Source organism: Saccopteryx bilineata, chromosome 7 (assembly GCF_036850765.1).
Source record: "Saccopteryx bilineata isolate mSacBil1 chromosome 7, mSacBil1_pri_phased_curated, whole genome shotgun sequence".
Taxonomy (NCBI): domain Eukaryota; kingdom Metazoa; phylum Chordata; class Mammalia; order Chiroptera; family Emballonuridae; genus Saccopteryx; species Saccopteryx bilineata.
The window spans coordinates 113,765,640-113,792,686 of NC_089496.1; the positions used below are offsets into that span (position 1 = coordinate 113,765,640).

At 53.8% G+C, this 27,047-nt stretch overlaps 2 protein-coding genes across 8 annotated transcripts; one reads left to right on the plus strand and one right to left on the minus strand.

The window, feature by feature from the left end:
- Positions 1 to 394: 394 nt before the first annotated feature.
- On the plus strand, positions 395 to 16,538 carry MTG1 (mitochondrial ribosome associated GTPase 1). 5 transcript variants are annotated; one of them, XM_066238494.1, is made up of 11 exons: positions 395 to 630; positions 1,709 to 1,786; positions 5,308 to 5,399; positions 8,897 to 8,977; positions 9,477 to 9,533; positions 9,823 to 9,913; positions 11,355 to 11,416; positions 11,922 to 12,018; positions 12,145 to 12,226; positions 15,877 to 16,025; positions 16,356 to 16,538. In XM_066238494.1, exons 1-11 carry the CDS (start codon positions 519 to 521, stop codon positions 16,514 to 16,516), a joined length of 1,062 nt encoding a protein of 353 aa, XP_066094591.1. In that variant the 5' UTR covers positions 395 to 518; the 3' UTR covers positions 16,517 to 16,538. The 5 variants fall into 5 exon arrangements, with proteins under 5 accessions (XP_066094591.1, XP_066094592.1, XP_066094594.1 ...); XM_066238495.1 differs by having other exon boundaries at positions 15,913 to 16,025; XM_066238497.1 differs by having other exon boundaries at positions 16,258 to 16,389.
- A 464-nt stretch (positions 16,539 to 17,002) lies between these two features.
- On the minus strand, positions 17,003 to 21,358 carry SPRN (shadow of prion protein). Of its 3 annotated transcripts, XM_066238500.1 has the most exons (4): positions 21,155 to 21,358; positions 20,654 to 20,830; positions 20,125 to 20,371; positions 17,003 to 19,898 (listed from the first exon to the last, which is right to left on the minus strand). In XM_066238500.1, the coding sequence occupies exons 3-4, from the start codon at positions 20,245 to 20,247 to the stop codon at positions 19,503 to 19,505; spliced, it is 519 nt and encodes a 172-aa protein (XP_066094597.1). In that variant the 5' UTR covers positions 20,248 to 20,371; positions 20,654 to 20,830; positions 21,155 to 21,358; the 3' UTR covers positions 17,003 to 19,502. The 3 variants fall into 3 exon arrangements, with proteins under 3 accessions (XP_066094597.1, XP_066094599.1, XP_066094598.1); XM_066238502.1 differs by lacking the exon at positions 20,125 to 20,371; XM_066238501.1 differs by lacking the exon at positions 21,155 to 21,358 and having other exon boundaries at positions 20,654 to 20,844.
- Positions 21,359 to 27,047: the final 5,689 nt, after the last annotated feature.

The following is a 27,047-nucleotide window of genomic DNA, read 5'->3' on the forward strand; positions in this document are numbered from 1 at the left end:
TAGCAAATTAAGCTAAATGGGATGTTGCAGTTTCTTACCAAAGAAGGCTATCCAAGAATAAAGCTTTAATATTTTAACTTCTGGCTTTTTCTCCCTTAATCACTAATGATCTGCCTATGTTAACATAATAACTGCAGTTAGTGTTTGCTACATTAAAACCTGGAATACTTGAAAAAGAAAGTGAGGATAATACATTTATGCGGTAAATTTAAAATATTTGAAAATTTCAACCAAGTTTGTAAAAAGGAACCCAACTGCACCGCTCGAGTCCCGGGATCGGCTCGTAGCCCCGCCCCTGGCTCACAGCCCCGCCCCTCCTCAGCCTCGGGTACCGCCCCCTGAGCTCCGTCCGCCGTCTGAAGTAGCGCTGTGCGCACGCGCGAGTCTTGCCGGAACTTTGGAGTGCGGAACCTTCGGCTGGGGTCGCTGTCCCGGTGGAGAGTTCCGACGCTGAGCGGCCCCCGAGCTGCGCTGCGCTGCGCTGCGCTGCGCTGCGCGGCGCCCGGGACGGCGGCGCCATGAGACCGAGCTTCCGCGCCCTATGCAGCGCCGTCCGCGCCGCCTGGCGGGAGAGCTTCCCTTTGGACGGTCGCGACGTGGCGCGCTGGTTCCCGGGCCACATGGCCAAAGGTGAGGTCCGGGCGGGAGGGCACCCGGCTCCTCTGAGGTCGCCCGGGAGCGCGTCGAGTGGCGGCGGCGGCGTGACCCGCAGTGACCTGACCCTGATTCCGAGCAAAGCCTCAGTTCCCACATATATGTTTTAAAAAATTATATTCCTAGATATTATTTTGAAAGAAGCAGGGGTGGGAAGTCGCTTTCCAAGTTGTGTCCAGTTGTCACCACTGCAGAACCTTGGACTGCAGTCCTCGCGTGTCCTAGGCCGGGCAGCTCTGCGGTTCTCAGAATCCGGCCCCAAGAGGCGTCTCAGGCCGGCCCGGCCCTTCTCTGTGTCGGGGTCCCCGGGAGCCACTGTCCTGCCGCAGCCCTCGGGGTCGCCGGCCGTCACCGCTCATGGTGACCCGGGGCCCGCCGTGCAGCTGGGCTCCTGCCAGAGCGGGGTCCCGCGGGGTGCGCGCGGGAGGGCCGAGCCGGCGGCGGTGTCCCCGTCTCTGCGCGGGACCCTGCGGGGGGCGAGCTTGGTCCCCTCGGCCATGTGCTCCTGTGAGCGGGGAATCCGGCCTGAGCGGCGCAGGTCGGTCCTGACAGCGGCAGCACCCGGGCACAGTATCCACCCGGGCCCGGGGAGCCAGTGAGGTGGCTTTATCTGCTTTATAGCCCAGACTGAGACCCATGGAGGTTAAGTCTATGGCTCGGAGTCGCCAGAGCCCCAGGTGGTGGAGACAGGGTCCGGCTACCCCTTAGGCACCGGTGTTGAAGGAGAGGTCCTGCCAACGGTTATCAGTTGGTACACTTAGAGCCTGTTACTCAGATCGGTTCTTTATAGGGTGTTTGTGGTGCTGTGTCGTCCCCCCCCCTTTTTTAGAGAGGGGGGAGCAGGAAGCATTAACTTGTAGTGGTTGCTTCTTGTATGTACCATGACCAGGCAAGCCCCAGGTTTGAAACAGGCGACCTCAGCATTCCAGGTGGACGCTTTATCCAGGGCGCCAGGACAGGTGAGGCTGGTGTGTCACTCTTGACCAATCAGCTTAACTGTTGCAGCGCTCTTGAGAGGCCATGGACCCCTTGCCTGAAGTGTGGTGTTTTCCAGGGCTCAAGAAGATGCAGAGCAGCCTAAAGCTGGTGGACTGTGTCATCGAGGTCCATGATGCCCGGATATCCTTTGCTGGTTGTGATTTTGTGATTTATTTATTTATTTATTTATTTATTTATTTATTTATATATTTTTTATCTTTCTGAAGCTGGAAACGGGGAGAGACAGTCAGACAGACTCCCGCATGCGCCTGACCGGGATCCACCCGGCATACCCACCAGGGGCAACGCTCTGCCCACCAGGGGGCGATGCTCTGCCCCTCCGGGGCGTCGCTCTGCTGCGACCAGAGCCACTCTAGTGCCTGGAGCAGAGGCCAAGGAGCCATCCCCAGCACCCGGGCCATCTTTGCTCCAATGGAGCCTTGGCTGCCGGAGGGGAAGAGAGAGACAGAGAGGAAGGGGGGGTGTGGAGAAGCAAATGGGCGCCTCTCCCGTGTGCCCTGGCCGGGAATCGAACCCGGATCCCCAGCACGCCAGGCCGACGCTCTACCGCTGAGCCAACCGGCCAGGGCCTTTGTGATTTATTTATATATAAAAAAAAAATCCATATTTGGTCATTGTCCCAGTTTCTGACATGAACTCCTAAAACCCTTGGGATTTCCTCTGTGATGAGAGACATAAAGGTGTCTTTTGTTATGTTAATAAATAGACTTTTGAAAAGCCCTTCAGGTTGGGGCTGGTGCTAGGGGAACCCCTCTGATCTGGGAGGGTCACTACTTTCAGACCTTACTCCCTGACCTCCAGGAGGGAAGAGAGGCTGAAGGTTGAATTGGTCTCCAATGGCCAATGATTTCATCCATCTTCTCTGTGTAATGAAGTTTCCATAAAACCTCCAGAGGACCCCCCTCCGGGGTTCAGAGAGCTTCCGGGCTGGTGAGCACATGGAGATTTGGGGGGAGAGGGGCTCCCAGAGAGGACATGGCAGTGCTGTGCCCTTTCCCCAGACCTTGCCCATGCGTCTCTCCCACCTGGTTGTCCTGCACATCTTTTTATAGTCAGCCTGTGAGCTAGTGAGTAAAACGTTTCTCTTGTTCCAGCAAATTAATTGAATCTAAGGACCTCCAGTTTATAGCAGATCAGTCAGAAACCCAAGTGACAACCTGAACTTGACTGGAGTCTGAAGTGCGGTTCAGAGACAGTCTTTTGAGACTGAGTCCCTAACCTGTGGGGTCTGAGCCACCTCCAGGTCAGTGCTGTCAGAGTTGGGTTAGGTTGTGGGACACCCAGCTGGTGTTGGAGAATTGCTTGTGGTGTCGGGACCCCCCCCCCCCCCCCCACTGGAATTGGTTGCAGAATTGTACTGGTGTAGGGGAGGCCCTTCTTCCTGTGCTTAAGGCTGCAGGAAGCATTCCTGGCATGTCACCTTGTTTCCACCCAGCTCTTCTGCCTGGTCCCTATTCTGGTCTAGTCATCTACCACAGGGGCCTGTTGTAGATTTTGGCATTTAAAGCAGTGGTTCTCATCCCTCGTTACACATTACAATTTCCCCCAGGAGGCTTTTTTTTTTTTTTTTGTATTTTTCTGAAGCTGGAAACGGGGAGAGACAGTCAGACAGACTCCTGCATGCGCCCGACCGGGATCCACCCAGCATGCCCACCAGGGGCCACGCTCTGCCCACCAGGGGGCGATGTTCTGCCCCTCCGGGGCGTCGCTCTGCCACGACCAGAGCCACTCTAGTGCCTGGGGCAGAGGCCAAGGAGCCATCCCCAGCGCCCGGGCCATCTTTGCTCTAATGGAGCCTCGGCTGCGGGAGGGGAAGAGAGAGACAGAGAGGAAGAAGGGGGGGGGGTGGAGAAGCAAATGGGCGCTTCTCCTATGTGCCCTGGCTGGGAATCGAACCCGGGTCCCCCACACGCCAGGCCGATGCTCTACTGCTGAGCCAACCGGCCAGGGCCCCCCAGGAGGCTTTTTTTTTTTTTAAATTAATTTATTTTTTACAGAGAGAGAGACAGGGACAGACAGGAACGGAGAGAGATGAGAAGCATCAATCATTAGTTTTTCGTTGCGTGTTGCAACACCTTAGTTGTTCATTGATTGCCCTCTCATATGTGCCTTGATTGCACGTCTTCAGCAGACCAAGTAACCCCTTGCTAGCGCCAGCGATCTTGGGTTCAAGCTGGTGGGCTTTTGCTCAAACCAGATGAGCCCGCGTTCAGGTTGGTGACCTCAGGGTCTTGAACCCGGGTCCTCTGCATCCCAGTCTGACGCTCTATCCACTGCACCACTGCCTGGTCAGGCCCCAGGAGGCTTTTTAGAGATATTGATCTGAGCCCCTTCCTAGACCGGTTAATTGGAACCTCTGTTGTCAGGTCAGCCGTGTGTTTTCTGAAGCTCCCCGTTGATACACAACATCATTTGTCTCAGGCCTCTGCCTGTCTTGCCCAAGCCTAGTGTTTTGTAGATGGGATACGGAACCATGATTTCCACCTGTGCCTGAGGCATGAATCAGCAAGATGTTAGGATCTTGTTCACGAATGAATTTACTTTCCAGACCCTGTTGAACCATGTTTAGATTCTCTTATATGATGAAGGTTTTGGTTTGAGAGTTGTTACCATTTCTAGATTGGAAGATGAGGGACCATTTTCAGCATTTCAAAGGCTTGTTGGAACTTCTGTAATAAAGTATGAAGTTTCTTTATTGTGAGTAAAGGAATTATTTCATACAGTATCTCATGCCAGTCAAGTGTTTGCTGGCAGTTGACCACCTGATTATAATAAAAGCCTGTAGTTATTACTCACACTGTGGTGGGAAGACAGCCTTGGTCTTGTAGACTCTGCCTTCTTGTAGGATAGGCAAGAAGCACTAACTCCCATGGTACTGTGAAGAGTCTGGGGGCCTCTGGTGTTCTAAGTACAGAACTGGTTAGGCCTCTTTGTTGTATGGGTGAAGACACGGTGGCTAGCTGGGTGTCTAGACCCCGGACGTGCCTCACTTGGCCAGAGATAAAGCAGCAGGAAGGGCCTGAGTGCTCAGAAGAGAAAGATGAAGGCCTCCTGTCTTGCCTGTGTTAATGACACACAAAGTGGGACACTGCAGTGAGCGCACAGGCCCCTGGCTGAGAGAAAGATCTTGCAGTGGTAGTAAAGAGGTGGAACCTTCAGTGATAGTGTCCATGGGGGGCCCTGTCTTCTTCGTGGTCACCAGGGGGCAGTGGTGGTCTGAGACACACTAGTTGGGACTTCGTGGGTGGCACTTTTTTGAGTGATCAGCTCATTCATTTTGAACTTTCGTACCTTGGCAGCCAAACAATGATCTAGTTAAAAGCCTCCTACTGTAATTTGTGTTTTGTTTTTGTCACCGTTGTTCCCCCTTGAGAAGCCCTGTGAGACCACTGCCCTGGCTGTGGCCTCATCTGCAGGAGGCAGCGTCAGTGGCTCTGTGGCCCTGTGGCCCTGAGGGGAGGGCAGCACAGGGGTTGGTGTCACAGGTCCAGGAGCAGGAGGTTGGCTGTGCGCTCACCCTGTGACTGGTCACCAGTTCCTTCTAAAGATTTCCTTTTCAGGGGTTACAATTTGGGCAACAAGACAAAATAAATAAGCTGGTTGGTAAAAGCTCTGAGGGATTTTTGCCTTAATTGTACCACATCCCACTTTCAGGCCGCAACCCTCTGTTTCAGGAAACCCTGGGGATTAAACCTCACTTGCTTGTCCTCAACAAAATGGACCTGGCGGATCTGAAGGAGCAGCAGGTGAGGCCTCCGTCAGCCCTGTCAGCACAGTGACTGCTGAGACGGACTTGCATTCACTTGCCAGGAAGGCTGGGTCAGGCTTTCACCCTTTGTCTGCTCGCTTCCTCCGATGCTTAGTTGATGGTGCCAGTCATCCAGATGTGTGTCTCCCAGGGAGGGTGGCAGGATGTGCTGGAACCCAGCGCCCCACCTTGTGGTCTCTGCTTCATGTAACTCTGAGCACTTGGACTGTGGCTCCTGCGGCTGCGAAATTGACTTTCACATTTTATTTTGTTTCAATTAGTTTAAGTTTCAGTGGTCGCATGAAGCTGTTGGCCACAGGCATGGACAGCACTGGCCTGGAGGTCACTTGTGATGGTTGTTTTTTCTGCAGGTGTCCACACCCACCAATTTCATGGCCTTCCAGGTCCCTGGCCTGGCCTGTAGGCTGCCTTCTGTCCACTGTGTGATCTGGAAGTTGAGGGCAGCCCAGGGTAGTGAATGGATTTCTCCAGAGCCAGGCAGGGCCAGGGGACACAAGTAACTGAGTGCAGAACATTTCCCGTGGGCCCAGCGATTCTGGAATCTGTTTGTGAATGTTTTTAGTCACTTTTTTTTTTTTTTTGCATTTTTCTGAAGCTGGAAACAGGGAGAGACAGTCAGACAGACTCCCGCATGCGCCCAACCGGGATCCACCCGGCACGCCCACCATGGGGCGACGCTCTGCCCACCAGGGGGCGATGCTCTGCCCATCCTGGGCATCGCCATGTTGCAACCAGAGCCACTCTAGCGCCTGAGGCAGAGGCCACAGAGCCATCCCCAGCGCCCGGGCCATCTTTGCTCCAATGGAGCCTTGGCTGCGGGAGGGGAAGAGAGAGACATAGAGGAAAGCGCGGCGGAGGGGTGGAGAAGCAAATGGGCGCTTCTCCTGTGTGCCCTGGCCGGGAATCGAACCCAGGTCCTCCGCACGCTAGGCCGACGCTCTACCGCTGAGCCAACCGGCCAGGGCTTTAGTCACTTTTTTGCTCTGTTGTCAAATCCTTTGCAAAGAGTATGTGTTAGAATCTTCTGAATTCCCTGTTTTTCCAAGTTGGTGCAGTTTTTCCTTTTACTGCGGCAGCAGGAATGCATTTCAGGTTTCTTGGTAAGTTTGAGTTATTTAAACCCAAACCACAGCCTCTACCACAGGTTTCCAAGGAAACATCACTTGCTGAACCACAAGAAGCCTTCGTTCATTGAGAATTCCATGCCGCCCTGGCCGGTTGGCTCAGCGGTAGAGCGTCGGCCTAGCGTGCGGAGGACCTGGGTTCGATTCCCGGCCAGGGCACACAGGAGAAGCGCCCATTTGCTTCTCCACCCCTCCGCCGCGCTTTCCTCTCTGTCTCTCTCTTCCCCTCCCGCAGCCAAGGCTCCATTGGAGCAAAGATGGCCCGGGCGCTGGGGATGGCTCTGTGGCCTCTGCCTCAGGCGCTAGAGTGGCTCTGGTCGCAACATGGCGACGCCCAGGATGGGCAGAGCATCACCCCCTGGTGGGCAGAGCGTCGCCCCTGGTGGGCGTGCCGGGTGGATCCCGGTCGGGCGCATGCGGGAGTCTGTCTGACTGTCTCTCCCTGTTTCCAGCTTCAGAAAAATGAAAAAAAAAAAAAAAAAGAGAATTCCATGCCGGCTCCTTGCCCACTTTGGCCCACCTCTGGTTCAGTCCTTCCTGCTCTGTGAAACTAATGGCTTCACAAGCTGTCCATGGCTTTATCAGTTGAGCTTGAGTCTTATCAGTGACTGCTTCTGCCCTTTGATGCTAATTTATTTTATTTTATTTATTTTTTATTTATTTATTCATTTTAGAGAGGAGAGGGAGAGACAGAGAGGAGAGACAGAGAGAGAGAAGGAGGGGGAGGAGCTGGAAGCATCAACTCCCATATGTGCCTTGACCAGGCAAGCCCAGGTTTTCGAACCGGCGACCTCAGCATTTTCAGGTCGACGCTTTATCCACTGCGCCACCACAGGTCAGGCCTGATGCTAATTTTTGTAGAGTGCTTGGTGCACTAAGGGTACCTAACACCGGACACAGTGGTGTCTCACCTGATAGGGAGGCAGAGGGAATGTTTGGTCTCAGGTGCTGCTGCCCTGAAGTCTTAGAGGGGATCACAGAGGCGAGGCTCCCAGTGGTAGCTCTTTGTACAGTGGCTGGGGACATCCTTGTGAATTTATACACTTGAAAGTGTGGCTTCAAATACGTTTGTTTTAGCCTGTATCTTAATCTGTGTTATTATAATGAGTAACTGAAATGCATAATGAAAATTAACTGATTTAGGTCACTGTTCATTTAAGTATCAGTCATGTTTAGGTCAGTAGCTGATCAAACAGTACAGTGCTGGTTTTAACAAATATGACTCATAGGCTGATTTCACTTCATGTTAAGACCAGTAAACTCATATTGGCCTTAGTTTACTTTTAAACTATTCCATGTACTTTGTAATCCGATTGGGTTCAAACCTTAGAATGAAGTTTCATTTTGTGAAAGCTCGTCAGAATTCAGTACATAGGAGTGATGAGAAGGCTGAAGACAAAACCATGTAATTAAGTGCTGGATGTGGCTTCAGAATAACCTAGTTTAGCCTCATTTTATAAAAAGGTCCTTGCCTGACCTGTGGTGGCACAGTGGATAAAGCGTCTACCTGGAATGCTGAGGTTGCCAGTTTGAAGCCCTGGGCTTGCCCGGTCAGGGCACATACAGGAAGTAATGAGTTGGTGCTTCCTGCTCCTCCCCACCCCCACTTCTGTCTTTACTCTGTCTAAAAATCAATAATAAAATCTTTTATAAAAAAAGAAGAAGGGGGTCCTGGAGTCCCATGAGGGTGGGCCATGTATGCTGAGCACTCACCCTGTGGCCCAGAGCCTTTTGACAGAAACCAGGGCTCTTCCCTCCTGTCCTCACATGTAGCCACTGGTGGGGCCAGGTCACCTTCTGGAGCAGCGGTTCTCAACCTGTGGGTCACGACCCTGGCGGGGGTCGAACGACCAAAACACAGGGGTTGCCTAAAGCCATTGGTGCCGGGGTCGCGACCCACAGGTTGAGAACTGCTGCTCTGGAGTATCTTTACACTGCACCCGGCGCCCTGCGGCCCATACCTGGTGTCTGCCCTGTATCCGCCCTGCATCTGCCCCATTTGGGCCTGATTCTCCTGATGTCCCCTCCTTGTGTGCCCAGCTGCAGTGGCTCTGACCCTGAGGGCATGCCTGGAAGTCTCAGATCCCTGGGCTTTAATTTTTTTTATAAAGATTTTATTTATTCGTTATAGAGAAGGGAGAGAGAGAGAGAGAAGAAGGGAGGAGCAGAAAGCATCAACTCCCATATGTGCCTTGACCAGGCAAGCCCAGGGTTTTGAACCAGCAACCTCAGTGTTTCCAGGTTGACATTTTATCCGCTGCACCACCACAGGTCACGCGATCCCTGGACTTTAGTGTGGTGCACCATCCCTACTTTTATTTGGTATTTAAGACGGAAATGTCTCTTTCAGAAAATTATACAACACTTGGAAGGAGAAGGCCTCAAAAATATCATTTTTACCAATTGTATCAAGGATGAAAACATCAAGCAGGTGGGATTTTCTGTTTTACACTTGAATGCTTCTGCTGAAGGTTGTCCGGCAAACTGCAGATTCTGTATGCTCATAGGAGGCAGAGTTTGGAGATGATCCATGGATTTTCTGGGGTTCCTGAGGCACACTCGTCTTGTAATGTCCAGAGCAAATGGGCCTGGATGGTTCAGTGGCCTGAGGAGCAGAGTCAGGCTGTAAAATATGCTCTGGGTTATAAGTGGGAACGACCTTTGGAGAATCTGGGACCTTCCTGTTGCCAGTTGTGTGTGGAGAGTTTCACTGGCTGTCATGCCAGTGACATGTCTTTGTTAGAAGGGGCTGTCATCCTCCTGGAGGAATGTCCTGCTCATTCATGTTGGAGGGACGGGAGAGGACAGGGCACAGGCGGTCCCCTGCTGTAGTGCAGTCTAACTCTGTGATGTGGGAAGAACCTGAGTGTCCACCTCCAAACCAGTGGAGAGCTGGTTTCCCCAGGAAGTGCCTGTGTGGTTTGTTGCAGATCATCCCAGTGGTCACAGAATTGGTTGGAAGCAGCTACCGCTATCACCGAGGAGAGGTTGGTTGGTGGGCCCAGGACTGACCCTGGACAGTCCCTCTTGCTGAGGACCCCAAGGCTCACCTGCTAAACATGGTGGGCTAGACCAAGCCCTTGGCACAAACAGCCTCTCTCCTTGGTGCTCCTGCTTTGCTGCAGGAAGGGTGAGGGTCGTCATTGTGGGCGGGGCCTTGGCAGTGACCTTCCTTCTCCCTCAGCTGGCCTGGGCTCCTAGGTCCTATCTGGGCTGTTGGGGGTCCTGGTGGGGAGTCTGGCTGTGCCCCTGATGGCTGCTCTTTTGCCTCTATAGAATGTGGAGTTCTGCATCATGGTGATCGGTGTCCCCAATGTGGGCAAATCCTCACTTATCAACTCCCTGAGGAGACAGCACCTCAGGAAAGGTACCCCCTGCCATGCCTGCTGATGCCTGTCTTTCCTGCAGAGCAGCGCTCTTGTCCTGGGACGACATCAGCCCGAGTCCCCGGCACAGTCCCGGGGCATAGTGTCCCGACACAGTCCTCAGGCACAGTCACAGTCTCTGGGCTTGTCTCTTTCACCAGAAGGACCCAGTTCACAGCCTGATGTGTGGTTACACGGCGAGACAGAGTCCTTGCTGTAACATTTTATATTTAATTTGTTTCCACTGTTTAATCTGTGGATGACTTTTCTAAACTTTGGTGATTTTGTCTTTTCATTTATTTAAGGTTTTTGCTCCATTGTACTCAAAGTGTGATACAATGGATGGGGTTTGATGTCAAGGAGGAGTTGTCCTTTCTGTCAGGAGTGGTTGCATCTGGGAGCCCTGGGCTGTAGCCTTGCTTCATGCTGGTTCTGTGATTTTGAGGCATACAGGAGTGTCCACAGTACTCTAACTGTGCCTTTCCCCTTTTTTCTTAAGTATGTTCAAGTTTAAACCCCACCTGCTTTGGCATCACCCCCACATCAGCATAGTCTTTATTGACACACTGCTCCCAGTCATGGCCCAGAGGCTGAAAACCCTGCTGAATTGTGACTGACAGGTGGCGATTCTGGTGCTAGTTAGAGTGTGGTTACAGTCATCTGTTTTTTAAAGTTTATTTTTCTTCACTTGTGACTTTAAAATAACAGTGGTATTAAGTTGTAACTAACATTCCCCGCTTCCCCAGCCCAGGGAACCTGGAATCTCCTGTCTGTCTCTGGACCCATGAATGTAGCACTTCCTCGGAGTGGAATCACATGTATCTGTCCTTCTGTGACTGGCTGATGTCACTGCACTTAATGTCCTCCAGGCCCACCCAGGTTGTGACAGGTGTCAGAACTCCCTGTCAGGCCGAGTGATGCTGCGTTGTGTGGATGGCCCACACTGCACACCATCCGCCAGTTGGCACACCTGTCCCTCTCTGCTCCGGTTGATTTGATTGATTTGGCAGAGGACGCAGTCTGCCTCAGCCAACAACCGGAGCTGGGCCCCAGAGCTGCCCGTGTCAGAGCACAAGCAGGCCCTCGGTCAGGTCAGCCCCATGGATGGGCCTGCACTGGGCGGTGCTGTGGGGCATTTTTCAGGGTGCAGACTTGGCTTGGGGGTGCAGGGTCAAGTCTAGGAGGGAGGGAGGTAACTGCTGAGAGGAGCAGCTATGGTCTGACCTTCGCAGGGAGGCCCTGGCCTGTCTTTTCCTCAGCAGGTTTCGGAATACTTTCCCAGGCACGGGGGGAGGCAAGTGCGGGAACCTGATCAAAGGGGTTGCTGCTGTGAGCTGGTTTGGGGCTGAACTCAACACGTTTCCATGTGCTTCATTGCTTTTCCGTAAACAGATGTGCCAGGGGTGTTTCATGTATATTTGACGGCCTCTTTTTGCCCTGCAGGAAAAGCCACCAGGGTGGGCAGTGAGCCTGGAATCACTAGAGCTGTGATGTCCAGAATTCAGGTAGGGGCCTCGGCTGCAGGGCCCAGATCTCCACACAGACGCCAGCACCTCCTGAGGGCTTGTGAGGTGGTGTGCCCATCTCTGTCCTTGTCCTCGGGCTCCGTTCCCACTGAGCACCTGCCACATACCAGACTCTGCACCAGCCTCACACAAGACTTATGGGGAGGGCACGCTTGTTCCCTTTTACAGATGAGCAAACTGAGGCACAGAGGAGTTGTACCACAGCTTTCAGGCCAGAGCCAAGTTGTGCTCCTCTCAGCCACGTGTCCATGTCCGCAGTCCCCTCCTCCTTGGAGGAGGTGGGGCGATGGGGACTGTGCTGCTATCTCCAAGTGAAATGGGAGTGGATTCCTGTGGGGAAGCCTATAGTTTGTGAAAATGCCCCGACCCATTGGGTCAGGTTCATGGGGTTCTGCTGCTTAAGGGGCCATCCAGCAGAAGGGCTGGTGGGAGGGGCTGCTTGAGGCTTCCTGAATGCTGAGCCGACTACCTTCTGTACCTGCAGGTGTGTGAGCGGCCGCTGATGTTTCTGCTGGACACTCCTGGGGTGCTGGCTCCTCGGATTGAGAGCGTAGAGACGGGCCTAAAGCTGGCCCTGTGTGGTGAGGCACCCTCTGGGTTGTGCCATTCTAACCCTCAGTGCAGAGCGGTCAGGTCTGGGGCATGGCCTCCTTGCAGCCTCTGGCTGAGACCAAGGGTGTCCACTCACCCCTGGTGCCTGTTTCCAGGAACTGTGTTGGACCACCTGGTGGGGGAGGAGACCCTGGCGGACTACCTTCTCTATACCCTCAACAGGCACCAGCTCTTTGGGTAAGTGTGGATGGGGGCAGCAGGTCCATCTCTCCTGCCTAAGCTTAGTGTGAAAATGGCACCCTTAGGCTATTGGAGACAAACAACAGCGAGTCGTTTAAAGTGTATAGTTTGATATAGGTTTTGACACACGGATACATCTGTGAAGCTGCTTTTTTTTTTTTTTTAAACATTTTTTTTTTTTTTATTTATTCATTTTTTCAGAGAGGAGAGGGAGAGACAGGAAGAGAGAAAGGAGAGACAGAGAGAGAAGGGGAGGAGGAGCTAGAAGCATCAACTCCCATATGTGCCTTGACCAGGCAAGTCCAGGGTTTCGAACCGGCGACCTCAGCATTTCCAGGTCGACGCTTTATCCACTGCGCCACCACAGGTCAGGCCTGTGAAGCTGCTTTTTGGTCCCTCTTGTGCCTATCCCGCACCCCGGGGACCATCTGCTCTCTGTCCTTTTCTAGAATTTCTTATGAATGGCTCATACATTGTGTCGACTGTTTCCGACTGGCCTGTGTTATAGCGTCTGTGAGTCTCCCCTGGTTCTTTTGGTTTCAGTGACTTTGTTGCCTTCTGTTTTTTGTTTCATTGATTCCCGTTCAATCTTTGTTATTTCCTTATTTCCTCTTTGCTGGTGTTGTATATTTGTTACCAGTTACGAGGGGGTCCTGATCTCTGACCACAGTGTGTCTCCTTTGCTTTGTGTATTTCAAAGCTCCTTTGGTGCAGAAACATGTCGTGAAGTCCTCTCAGTGACTCAGTGCCTGTGTCACTGATGTCACTTTTTCTGCCCTTCATAGTGTTCTCTGCCCTGACAGCTGCTTGTCTGAAACCAGCAGCATCACCACCCTGCTGGGACCAGTGCGGGGACTCACTTGTGCACATTTGTGTTTGTATTTTAGTTCCCTGTGTCTCCCTTTCACACCCCTCTCTGTCTCTGTTGGTCTCTTTGGCTTTTTTTTTTTTTTTTTTTTTTTTTTTTTTGCATTTTTCTGAAGCTGGAAACAGGGAGAGACAGTCAGACAGACTCCCGCATGCGCCCGACCGGGATCCACCCGGTACACCCACCAGGGGGCGATGCTTTGCCCATCCTGGCCGTCGCCATGTTGCGACCCTTCTGGGTGTCGCCATGTTGCGACCAGAGCCACTCTAGCGCCTGGGGCAGAGGCCACAGAGCCATCCCCAGCGCCCGGGCCATCTTTGCTCCAGTGGAGCCTCGGCTGCGGGAGGGGAAGAGAGAGACAGAGAGGAAGGCGCGGCGGAGGGGTGGAGAAGCAAATGGGCGCTTCTCCTATGTGCCCTGGCTGGGAATCGAACCCGGGTCCTCCGCACGCTAGGCCGACGCTCTACCGCTGAGCCAACCGGCCAGGGCCTTCTTTGGCTGTTTTTTAGATTAACCGGACACTTTATGATTCCACTTTGTTTGGAGCGGGTGCCTTGTAGTTCACAGACCTTCTCTGAGTGATGTCATAACATGTCACCCACGGCGTGAACACCTCACTAGAGTCTGTTTCCCTGTTTTTGTCCTGACCTTTGGGGCATTGTCCTATGTCTGTCTTTTGTGTATTTTATAAACCCCAGGCCCACTGACCGTTACTGTTTACACAGAGATTTAAAGTGTAAGAAATACACGAGCTATTTGTGCATTGCTTTCTGTCTGTGGCCTCCTCATGCTGCTGTGTGGATGTAGGTTTCTACCTGGTCTAACTTTTGCCAGAGGATCTCCTTTGACGTTGTTAGTCATGCTGGGGAGGAATTCTCGGAACTTGGTTGTCTGAAGGTGACTTTGTTTTACCTTCATTGGCAGATGTGTGCCCTGGATGTGGAGTTGCAGAGCGACGTCTTCTGGGGGATACAGCCCCCACTTCTCACCTGTGTTGCTGAGGAGGGGTCAGCTGTCATGTTTGGCTGCTGTCAGGTTTCTCGTGGTCACACTCTTGAGCCATTCAAACCGTGGTTCTGGTGCACTTTTCTTTCTTTTTTTTTTTTTAATTCATTTTAGAGAGGAGAGGGAGAGACAGAGAGAGAGAAGTGGGGGAGGAGCTGGAAGCATCAACTCCCATATGTGCCTTGACCAGGCAAGCCCAGGGTTTCGAACCGGCGACCTCAGCATTTCCAGGTCAACACTTTATCCACTGCACCACCACAGGTCAGGCCTGGTGCACTTTTCTTTAGCTTCTCGCATTCCTGGATCTGTCTGTGGCTTTGTGGTTTTCATCCTATGTGGGTAATTTGCAGCTATCGATTTTCCCGTTGTCTGTCTCCTCAGGACAGCAGTGACCAGGTGCTGGTGCAGGCCTGTGCCCCACCCAGCAGTGCTCGGTGGGTCCCTCCCAGCGTGTTCCGTAGCATGTTCCATAGCACTCACCCTACAAGTTCGATGCGCGTCACCTGCATTCGCTGTGTCTCCATGTCGTTAGCTGTGCACGGTGGTCATAGCAACCAATTTCAATGTCTTTGTCAGCTGATCCTGACACCTGATTGATTTCCTCATGGCGTGTCTGTTTTCCTGTTTTGCAAGCCGATCATTTTTGCCTGGATGGTAGGCATTTTGAAGTTTACTTTTCTGGTGATGGCTGTCTTTATATTCTTGTTTGGAAACAGTGTGGTCCTTTGAGGCCTGTGGGTCCAGAGTGGTGCCCCGACTGAGGCTGGGCCGTCCCCTCTGCAGCGCCTGTGGGTCCCAAGTTCTCTGTGTCTCTGCCTCTGGTCATGGGAATTTCTCTCCTCTGCTGAAAGTTTGCTGTGGCTTCTGCAGATTTCTGGAATTCTCTCTCTGGTTCTCTTGTGTGACCTTTAACCACCTTGGTCCCCCAACACCATCTTCTTCTCGGGCTCTTCAGGGTCTCAAAGGTCTCAAGTACTGAGCTGGGCTGTTTGTGGGTCTGCTGACATTCTTCACGGACTAACGTCGGGTGCCTTGAAACCAGTGGTTTGTATATTTTTGGTGGTTCCTTCCCTTTTGGTTATTTCAGATGGGGGTTATTCCAGTCTCTTTATTTTTCATGGAATTGGAATTTCAAATTAACTTTTTTTGCTTTATTTTTGTGAAAGTCAGTTTGGACTCTGCAGCTCTGCAGTGTTTCTGGGAATTGTAGCAGCTGAATTCCTGCAGGTGGTGGGTCTCAAGTATGCGGCAGTGGCACCCTCCTCAGAGCTTGTTGTCCTCCGGGGACGTGGTCTCAGAATTGTGGGACAGGAACTGTGGGGTTGCTGTTCTTGGGAACTTGCTGGGCGCCTGCCTCGGGCTCCGTCAGGGCCTGTGCGCCTCTGGGCCGTGTCATGCGTCACCGCGCAGTTCTTGTAGTGCTGGTTGCACGTTGGTCGTGCGCCTGGGGCTCCAGAGGATGCTAGACAGCTGGCAGGAGAAAGTGCAGGGGACATTGTCCTGATCTTGTGTGGTTGCTGCAGCCACGCATGCAGCCTGAGCGAGTCTGGAGCGGCCTGCCCAGGGTGGAGTGGACGACACCCATGAATAGCAAGTGCTATTCTCTGATGGGGGAGCTGGCCATGGCTACTCAGGACAGATGTGACTCTTCAGTGGGTCCTCATGAGGTCTGGCCCCCATGCCCACACCACAACTAGTCACACTCACACTGTGGTCACCACACCACAGTCACCCACCCCAGGATGGGTCACTAGAGCCGGGCGTGACCTCACAGGCGGCCCTGGCTCCTGCTGGCGGTCACTCTCTACAGGTATGTGCAGCACTATGACCTGGGCGAGGCCTGCGATGATGTGGAGAGTGTGCTGAAGCGCGTGGCTGTGCGGCTGGGAAAGACACAGAAGGTGAAGGTGCTCACAGGCACAGGTGAGACATGGGGCTTAGGGACTAGCCCATCGAGCAGGCCTGGCAGTCTGGGGGGGGACATCCTGGGGACATGCGTCTGCCCTGGGAGCAAAGGGTCCGGAGAGGGAGGGGCTCTTGTCCAGCCTCCTTGCTGTGGTCCCTGTGGTGCTGGGTACACTCTGTCTACTCCTCTGTAGCCTCGGAGGCTCACTCTGTTTTCTTTCTGAGCAGGCGTGATGCTTGATCTCCACAGGTCCACCTGAGAGCCCACGTCCCTGGGGGCAAGCAGGAGGGGTCTAGGCCTGCCCTGTGGGGAGGCTCCTTCCTCACCAGACCCTCCCGTCCTCCCAGGTGATGTGAACGTGATGCAGCCCAGCTACCCCGCAGCAGCCCGTGACTTCCTCCGGACCTTCCGCAGCGGGTTGCTGGGCCCTGTCATGCTGGACCGGGATGCCCTGCAGCGCTCCCCCCCAGCAGACCCCTACCAGGCCCTCAGCCCCAGAGATGTGTAGTGTCCCACACCCTCTCATCTGGTTCTTACGCTCAGGGCTCCCTCTCCAGTGGCTCTCTGCGGACGCTGGACACTGAGGTCTGCTCCCTTTCCAGTGGCTCTCTGCCGGACACTGGACACTGAGGTCTGCTCCAGGGAGAGTTGCCCTCCTGCCTCTCCGTAGCCAGGCCAGCTCCTCATCCCCGGGGCTGTGCCTACGTGCGGGCGTCAGGGCACTGACACCTCTGAGCAGTCCTGCAGGCCCAGCCCTGCTCGGACACTCAACGCTCACTTCTCGTATGGAGACTCTGACCTTTCCTGGGACAGGTGAAGCTGTAACTTAAACGTTTTCAACTAAAGCCTCGTCTCTGCTGTTAGCTCCCACTGCGCACCTGCGGCACCTGGGCCGTATGTCAGGGCCCTGTCACCGGGAGCAGTGGGCTAGGGACTTTGGGCGGCTGAGGGCTGTCGTCTGACGCAGTGTGCTGGGTCCTGGAATGAGGAGTCATTGCCGGCAGAGTGTTTTATTTCACAAGGCTACTGAAATGCACACAAATGTGAACAGAAGGTTCCATGACCAATAGCAGAACCCATGCCTTGGCCTGTCCCCTCGGTACCATATGCCGGCCAGGAGAATCTCTGGTGTGGTCCACAGGGACCCAAGGCTCCCACTGCTTCTGAGCATCTTCCAGCTAATGGGACAGTGCCAATTCCAAAGGCACCTCCCAGCACTTATCGCAACTGAAGTGGTCCAAGGGGCAAGAAGAGGCCTGAGGAGGGCAGGGGTGGGGGGGATAGTTTTTCCTGGTCAGTGGCCCTGGTTGTTCTGTGCCTGGGGGTGGTCTCACCTTCCTAGAGCTGTCAGGGACCTCCGTTCCTATAGGTGCCCCTCGGTTCCACTACCTGTGGGGCCCCGCGAACACTGACTAACCCTTCCTGAGATGACCCACCTTGAGCACCCTCTGCCTCCTGCCAGGGCCCTAAACAGAAGAGAGAGTCAAAGATTTGGGGCACATCAAATGCCAGATACACTCTCAGAATCTTGTCCTGATTATGGCTCTGTGTCTGGGGGTCACCTGATATCCAAGGCAGGCCAGTACCTCATGGTACCACACAGCCTGTCATCTGGGTGGGTATCTGAATGGCTGAGTGCAGCCAGCTGGGTCCACATACCTGGGTCCTTGGGTGGAACAGCTCAACCCAGAAGCTGGAGGGGCCACCCTTACAGGTCTCCCTGTGCAAGACTCTACTTCCCTGCCACCTGTATGTAGAGTAGCAGGACAGTCACACTGCTTCTAAGGCCCTGGTGGGGTTGGGCCACGGCTCACTGGTCTTTGGTAGCATCAAGATTGGTCTGGAGTAGACGGAGGATCTGGGCTTGCTGTGCCCCAAGAAGACTGGCAGTGTGGACACGAGGCCATTGGGAGCTACATCCCTTAGCTTCACACTCCTCTCTGGAGAAAAGCACTTGGTCCAGAGTCCTGGCGAATGCCTGGAGACCCTCCCCTGACCCGAGCCAGCTGTGGGAGGGCAGAGGTGCAGGGCTCTCCTTGAGGGCCTGGTCTTGGCACTGCTGTCCATCAGTACAAGGGCCCTGTGGTCCAGGGGCGAAAGTGCATTCTGGGCAGCTCCTGCTGAGCACCAAGGACGGTGAAGTCCTGAGGAGCAAGGCCTGAGAAGCTGTGCTCCCACGGCTGTGGACATGGTGGTGTTATCTGGAAGATGCAGCAGAGTCAGGCCCCAGGGCTGAGCTCAGATGGGCTGGTGGCTTGAGGGAAATGGGCATTGGGTGCCCAGGAGGCTATGGGCCAGCCTTATACATAGGGGTGTTGAGTGCTATAGGCAAACCCTGTGTTTCCCTAGAAGCTCCTTGGTGTCAGCTCTGTCCTCAGAATTGTGTGGGGTGTGCAGACCCCTCCACCCCACCTCCCCCCGGATCGTAGAGAGGAGCTCTGCCTCCTGGGTACCTCCTTCAGCTGAGTGAGGTGCACTTTCTGGGTGCTGGGGCCCAACTACCTCCACCTTTCTCCAGTTACCTGCCAATGACCAGCGGGTCCTGGGTCTGACTAGAGCTGGCCTCTTCCATTCTCACCACAGCCTCAGTTGCTAGGGATTGCTGCCACCTGCTACCTGTCGTCCAGCCTACAGCTGGCTGGGCCAGGGAAGGCGCTTTGGTGGGATTGGCAGTTGCAGTCTCTGAAGGAGGCCAGGTCTCGGCCCAGAATGTGAACTGGGGTTCAAAGGGAATGGAAAGCTCTTGAAGTTTAAACAATGTTTTTTCCAAAGTAGGTCTCAAGAGTTCGGTGTCTTGCTTCAAGTCAGCACAGTGGCTCCACGGGAGTCCCTGGCAGTGGGTCTCAGAGTGTCTGTGAAGACACTTGGCCATGGGCTGGCAGGCAGGGTAGTTCTAGAACCATCCATAGAACCATGATTGGACATGCCTGGGTTTTGAAATCCACAGATGTCAGCACCTGACATTCTCTAAGCATCAGCCTGTGAGCAAGACCTCTCCTCCCCCCCCAAATCCTCAATTCCTTCATCCATTCCAGCAGCTTCTGCAGGAAGGCCACCACAGTCTTCTGTGTGCGCCTCTCTGCCTGGTGGTCAGCACTGGCCACACCCTCTGTGTCCAGGGTGGGTTCAGAGGAGATGGAAGGGGCTGAACAGTCTGGTCTTGGCACCTGTCTTTGGGGCAGCTCTGGAGAGAGATGGTAGGCAGTTGGTCAAGATGGTACAGGAACCTCAGAACCATTTCTGGCTGGGCAGGACCCTGACCTGTAAATGGGGGTGAGCCCCTGATCCCCTGGTAGGGCAGCATTGGGGAGGCTCAGGGGGAGCTTGGGTGGGATGGTGAATAGGAGGTGGCACCTGGGTCACAGGTAAGAGAGGCTGCAGCTGCTGGGACTGGCAGGGATCACCCAGGCAGCCTCTGGGCTGGTTGATCCTGGGCAGTGGCCTGTGGGGAGGGCGTGGGCTGGGGGCCAATGTGGCCCCGAGCCCAGCCAGGCCTATGGCTGTAGCCGCCCCAGGGCACTGAGGGCACTGCCAAGCAGCAGACAGAGGCGCAGGCTGCACGTGGGCTCCGAGGCTGACGTCCACGCCCGGTAGCCAGACACGCTGGTCCCATTGCCACCGCGTGCAGCGTCCTCGTCTTCCAGGCCACTCTCCCAGGGCCCCAGGACCCTCCTCCGACCAGAGCCCGCCATTGCCGCCACGCGCAGGGAAGAGCTCGAGTAGCGGGGCACCGGCCTCACGCGCGCCCTGGCCCCGCGCAGCCCTCCGCGGGCGCTGCCGCGAGCCCCTCCACGGCCACCCTTGGTCTCGCCAATGTCGCAGAGGAGGGTGGCGGCTAGCAGCAGAGCCCAGCATGTCGCTGCTCTCCAGTTCATCTTCGGGGGCAAAACCTGTGGGAAGGCAGAGAGGACCTCAGCTACTGAGGCCCAGGGGGCTCTGTGCCTCGGGACGGGTCAAGGGGCTCATCAGCCTTTTAGAGGACTACCTCTCAGGATTGGGATAGGCTGGGATGAAGGATTTGAGTACCTGAGGATTAGGGACTCAGGCTTGGAGAGGTGCTGGGGGTCTTGTTCAGTAAATGGGAAGAGGAGTGTTGGGGGTGGGAAGGATCAGCACCTGGGAGTTATTTGGTGCCTGGGAGTGGAGCAGGACGAAGCTTTGGGGTAGTGAGCACCCTGCAGTGGAGGTCGCGATGCAGGGAGGGGGCTCCGGATCCTGGGCTGCTCTGAAAAGACCCATCCAGGCCTGCGCTGGGGTGGAGGATGTGTTTGGAGGCCGCAGTCTCAGAGACCTCAAGGACCCATATTGGGGTCTGGATGACCTCTCCCGGACCCTTCTGGGCGGCGCGCGTCTGGTGTGGGGCCTGAATCATGGAGAACGCGAGGCTGGTGACATGGTGCAAACTCTGCCCCTGCAGGCCGGGATCCAGGGGACGGTCCCCCCACCCCGGCCCCGCGCTCCACTCCTCCCTTGACCGCCTGGCCCGGCAGCTGGGACACGGACCAGGTTTCTAGCGCACTGATCAGGGCGGCGACTCGACCCTCCTCCTGGGCCCACTGGGCCCCTAGCGATGCCTTCATCTCCGGCCCCGCGGGTCCCCGCCCCAGCCTCGGTCCCGCGTCCGGATCCCTCCGGTCGGCCTTACCCTCCACTGGCCTCGGTCGGAACCGCTGGACGGTGTGGCCGCTCCAGGGGTTGCAGCCGAGCGGAAAGATGCGCGTTCTGGCGGAGACCCTCCGCCGGATGGCGAAGTGGTGGAGTCTGGATCCTGTGAGAGGCCTCCGCCCTAGGATTGGGGGCGGGCAGACGCAGAGGCTCGTCCCTAGGGAGACGGGAAGGGAGGAGATAAAGGCAGGTTTCAGGCGCACACAACCCCTCTCCCTTCCCAGCACGACCACCCTCGCTGCACCCGTTCTCTTTCCCACCCACACCTGCCTCCTTCAGCAGTCCCCATCTATCCCACGTCCCCACATCGGTCCATCTCCACTCCCCCACCCCCCGCACTGCGCCCTCATCTGTGTTCACTTCGCCCCCCCCTCCACATTTCCACTCTGCTCCCCATTTCCACCCACCCCACATTCCTCATCTTCATCTCTGCCTCAGGTGAATGACCCAGACCCAGGGACCACAGAAGGCTATGACACACCCTGAGCTCCAGGTGCCCGTGTCCAGAACCCAGCAGTGTCTGCCATGCCGGACAGCAGGCTCTCCCGGTGGCTCAGGAGCAAGCGCAGGGACCTCCTCGGGCACACGACACACGATCGTTTGTGTCAAGCATCTCTCAGCTCCATCAGATCCTCATGAGCCCAAAGGCTTAGAACCACCCGCTCTACACGAGCTCCTGGGCAATCTCGCTTCCCCTGTTTTTTTTTTTTTTTTTTTTTTGGTGGTATTTTTCTGAAGCTGGAAATGGGGAGAGACAGTCAGACAGACTCCCGCATGCGCCCGACCGGGATCCACCCGGCACGCCCACCAGGGGCGAAGCTCTGCCCACCAGGGGGCAATGCTCTGCCCCTCCGGGGCGTCGCTCTGCCGCGACCAGAGCCACTCTAGCACCTGGGGCAGAGGCCAAGGAGCCATCCCCAGCGCCTGGGCCATCTTTGCTCCAATGGAGCCTTGGCTGCGGGAGGGGAAGAGAGAGACAGAGAGGAAGGGGGGAGGATGGAGAAGCAAATGGGCGCTTCTCCTATGTGCCCTGGCCGGGAATCGAACCCGGGTCCCCCGCACGCCAGGCTGATGCTCTACCTCTGAGCCAACCAGCCAGGGCCCCCCTGGGTTTTTCAAATGCTCTCTGGGCCAGAGGCACCTCCTGGCCAGACACCTCTGCTGTCCCCCAGGGTCAGTCGGCGCTCAGCTACTGAGAGCCCTGTGAGCTCTCAGCTAAGAGCACTTGGCCAGGAGAGCAGGGCTGCTCAGGACTCCTGTTTTCCCAGAACTTATTTGCTAGAAGTGCCCAGCAAATATTTGATGAATAGGTGAATCATTATTCATGAATAATAAATGTTTTCTAACTTTCTGGGTAATTTAGAAGAAAATATTATGGGAATAAGAACCAAGCTGATTCTTTTAAATTGTCACTGCTGTTAAGGATTGGTGAGGGCACTCCTTGTATTTTAGCCTTTCTGGGTAAGGCGGGGCAACCATGTTGTTTGAACCCCAGACATGTAAGGGCTGTGAAAACAATTCTGCCAGCATAGGTCCCCACAGCGCCCTCTCTTCTGAGACCTGATGGGAGCCGCGGTAAAGAAACTAGCAAGGCGAACAGATTTTCATCCACTTTGGGGGTAGAAGGCAGGAGGAGGGCCACTGGCCCATCAGCACAGGGGGTGCCCACTGGGCAGCGTGCGTCAGGGATGAGCCCATGGCATCTGCTGTGACTGTACCATGCGGTTCTTCCTGTGCAGTCTGAGCTGCAGGGAGAGAGGCCATGTCCTTCCTGTGACAATGAGGCGTGGGCTGAGTGTAGAGCCAGCATGGGTGTGGGACTGGCCCTGGGAGGAATCCTGTAGGACCGGCTGGTCTAAGGGGTGGGGGAGCCTGGCCGCTTTGAACTCTTGGATCAGGCTGTGCCAGAGCTGACCTCTTGGACCTTATTTAGAAGTGAGCGTTTGGTCTCCTGCCATTGGAAGGCTCAACAACCCAATGGTGGGTTCCCTGCTGAACCCAGATAATGCCAGGCAGCCACAGTCAGACATTCATGGGAAGCTGTCACGCAACAGAGAAAGACCAAGGTAAAGAAACAGAAATGGATTTAAGGAGTCGGAGGAAAACCTAAAAAACATTTAAATAACCCATTTCATAGACATATAAAGGTGGCAGGGTGGAGGGAGATGTTATATCTACATAAGAACAGGATGCTATGGAAAAAGAACAGATTCTAAGGAAGAACTTTGGAGTAAGCATGATGGTGAAAAACAAAAACCAACAGTAGAGCCCGACCTGTGCTGGCGCAGTGGATAAAGCGTCGACCTGGGCCCTGGCCGATTGGCTCAGCGGTAGAGTGTCGGCCTGGCGTGCGGGGGACCCGGGTTCGATTCCCGGCCAGGGCACATAGGAGAAGCGCCCATTTGCTTCTCCACCCCCCCCCCTTCCTCTCTGTCTTTCTCTTCCCCTCCCGCAGCCGAGGCTCCATTGGAGCAAAGATGGCCCGGGCGCTGGGGATGGCTCCTTGGCTTCTGCCCCAGGCGCTAGAGTGGCTCTGGTCGTGGCAGAGCGACGCCTCGGAGGGGCAGAGCATCGCCCCCTGGTGGGCAGAGCGTTGCCCCTGGTGGGCGCGCCGGGTGGATCCCGGTCGGGCGCATGCGGGAGTCTGTCTGACTGTCTCTCCCCGTTTCCAGCTTCAGAAAAATACAAAAAAAAAAAAAATGAAAAAAAAAAAGCGTCGACCTGGAAATGCTGAGGTCGCTAGTTTGAAACCCTGGGCTTGCCTGGTCAAGGCACATATGGGAGTTGATGCTTCCTGCTCCTCCCCCCCTTCTCTCTCTCTCCTTTCTAAAAAATGAATAAATAAATTAAAAAATTTAAAAAAAAGTTAAAAAAAACCAACAGTAGAATCGCTCACAAAAATTAGGGGATATTTATAGCTTTATATTTATTTTTAAATATCCCCTAATTTTTGTGAGCAGTATAAATGTATTTCTTTAAAATTATGAGCAAGAGCAGGTCACCTACTCTCAGCACGGTGGTGTCACAGAAGCTGGCAGAGAGCAGACAATGAGGGAACAGCGCTGAACAGTGACTGAGGGCGGGCACCCGGTGCTGTGGACTCGATCCCGCAGGCAGGGCCAGTAAAACCGCATGCACAGTGCGCAGGGGAAGAGTTTCCGCCCCGCTGAAGGGAGGGGCTGTGTGTGCTCTTGGTTTCCCCTTTCCCAGTGTGGACTGTGTACTTGAGCCAAGTGACCGCTGAATACACAGGCCGAGGATGGGGCGGAGGATGGGTTCCCAACACACAGGCTAGCCCACGGCCCCTGCACAGCTGATTGCCTGACCTCTCGTCTCTGTTTACAACTGCTACCTGGCTATTCTGTGACTTGTGTATCTTCGACTTGATAAAACAAGGCTTCTCTACTGGAACAAGAAATGACTGGAAAATATAAAATAAGATGCCATTCACTGTAGCAGCCAACACTGTGAATAGCCATCCAAAAGGCAAAAGATCTCTATGGTAAAGATAAACCATTTATTTTATTTTATTAAAAAAAATTTTTTTTTATGTGCCTTGACTGCGGGCCTTCAGCAGATCAAGTAACCCCTTGTTTGAGCCAGCGACGCTGGGCTCAACCAGATGAGCCCTTGCTCAAGCTGGCGACCTCGGGGTCTCGAACCTGGGTCTTCCACATCCCAGTCCGACGCTCTATCCACTGCGCCACCGCCTGGTCAGGTGGTGCAGTAAAAAAACTATTTATTACAGAAGGTAAGAGGTATGTATAAGTGGAGGCATAAATAGGCCAGCGCACCTTTATATCATGACAGTGACCATTCACCACAATTAATTCACAAATTCAATGAAATTTTCATAAATAACTTAGCAGAACTTTTAGAGGAATCCTGTACTCTTTATGGGATGAATTGTGTCTCTTTCTTCCACCCCACCTGTGCCTGCCCTTGAAGTTCAGACCCCAGCACCTCAGTATGTGACTGTGTTCGGGGACAAGTCTTTACAGAGGTTATTAAGGTAACTTGCAATCGTTAGGGTGGCCTCTAATCTAATCCATGCTGTTATAAGAAGAGATTAAGACATAGAGAGACAGAGGGAAGACCATGTAATGACAGGGAGAAGGTGACGTCTGTAAGCCAAGCAGAGAGGCCTCAGAAGGGACTCACCCTGCCCACACCTCAACTGCGAGAAGACCGAGTTCTAGTGTTACAGCTGCCCGGCCTGGGTGCTTCGTTATGGCAGCTTGAACAAACACATACAGAACCAAAGGGTTTCTAAAGTCCACATGGAAAAACGAAGGCTCTAATTAATTTTGGAAAAGAAGATCAAGGAAGAGGGACTCACCCATCAGAGAAGATGTCGAAAGCCACGGTAATAAAACAACCCAGTATTGTTAAGTTCAAGGAACAAAGAGACCAGAACAAATGAACATGGGAATCACCAACAGACTCATGCAGGGACGTGTACGTGTCTACAGGAATAAAACAAGATTGAGAATTTTAATAGAGAATAGGAAAATATAAGAAAAACCAAATGGAAGTTTTAGAACTTAAAAAAAAACTACACTTAAACGACACAGGTTTGCCTGACCTGTGGTGGCACAGTGGATAAAGCGTCAACCTGGAACGCTGAGGTCGCCGGTTCAAAACCCTGGGCTTGCCTGGTCAAGGCACATATGGGAGTTGATGCTTCCTGCTCCTCCCTCCCCCTTTCTCTCTCTCTCCTCTCTAAAAATTAATAAAAGAAAAAAAAAAGACACAGTTTAGCTATGACCAGATGGAATCAGTAACCTGGAAGATTAGAAAAAAGCACAGAGAAAAAAAGGTACAGCTAGTCTGCGCACCACAGGGGCACGCTGCCGGCGTCCACTGCCTGCACTGGAAAAAAGCAAGAACAAACCTGAAATTTTTCAAAAACTGACGAGAAGAAGCAAACCACAAATCTCGGAAGCACTGCAGACTCCAGGCATGACAGGTACAAAGGAGAAGAGACCCTGGAAGCCAAACACAAGAAAATCTTAAAAACTTTCAGAAATGGAAGAAACCCAGTTTTCTAAAAAAGAGTAAAAGAGCTGACTTCTCAACTGGGACAGGTAGCAGCTGGCAAAGCAGAAACACAGTTTGTAGAATTCAGCTCCACTGTTACAGAACTGACAGTAGAAGGTTAGAAGCCAAGAGGCAATGAATTAACAACAGATGCAGAAAAAAATGTACCTCATGTAAATGGTACTAATGGAAAGGGTGCTGATGTAGCCATATTACCATCAAAGCAGGGTACAAAACTTATGGATTAATGCAGAAAGCATTACTGGAGACAATGTAACACTTCTTAATGATCATCTACCAAGATGATCAAAGAATTCTAAATTCATGCACCTAATGACAACCTCAAAAGATATAAAGCAAAATATCAATAGCAAGAAAGAGAAGATTGACATTGCAAAGTCACTTACATGAATTTATTTAAAAAATTTGTTGTGACAGCGACAGAGAGAGGGACAGACAGACAGGAAAGGAGAGAGATGAGAAGCATCAATTCTTTGTTGTAGCTCCTTAGTTGTTCACTGATTGTTTTCTCATATGTGCCTTGATGGGGGGTGGGGGCTACAGCAGAGAGAGTGACCCCTTGCTCAAGCCAGCAACCTAGGGCTCAAGCCAGCGACCTTGGGCTTCAAGCCAGCGACCTTTGGGCTCAAGCCATGGACCATGGGGTAATGTCTATGATCCCGCGCTCAAGCTGGCGACCTTGGGGTTTTGAACCTGGGTCCTCTGCGTCCCAGTCCGATGCTCCATCCACTGCGCCACCACCTGGCCAGGCACTAAACATGAATTTAAAACTGTCACACACAAAGCAGAGTGTTACACTGTGGACAGTGTGTGCGATCTCCAAGAACATAGACACAGCATATTACATGGGGCTGTGGTCAGCCAAATCAAGGGACAGGCCCTCACCCCACCAACATGATGACCCAATGAGAGGAAAATGCTGGATTAACCCAAATTCTGTCCCCAAGTCACAGAGAAGAAAGAAAGGCAGAAAAGTCAGGTATGGGTATTCACTAGATCCATCAAGTTTAAAACAAAATGACATTCTTCTTTCTGGGAAGGATGGTAAGTGTGTGGCTGATGGTGCTGCCTGGATTTCCCAGGACCCTTAGTCCACCATCCAACCGACAGGTTGGTCACAGGGTCTGAGGACACCACCCAGCTGGGCTCAGGGGTGGAGCATGCAGGGGCTGGGAGAGCCACAGGGGCTGGCTGCCACAGAAGCTGGCCAGATTCCAGGTGGTCAGGTCATAATGGTGGAGGGTGACCTTCTTGTGAGTTGGGGACTGAGCTTCCCCGTGGCTAAGGAGCTGTCCCCTGCTGGGGTGCTGGTA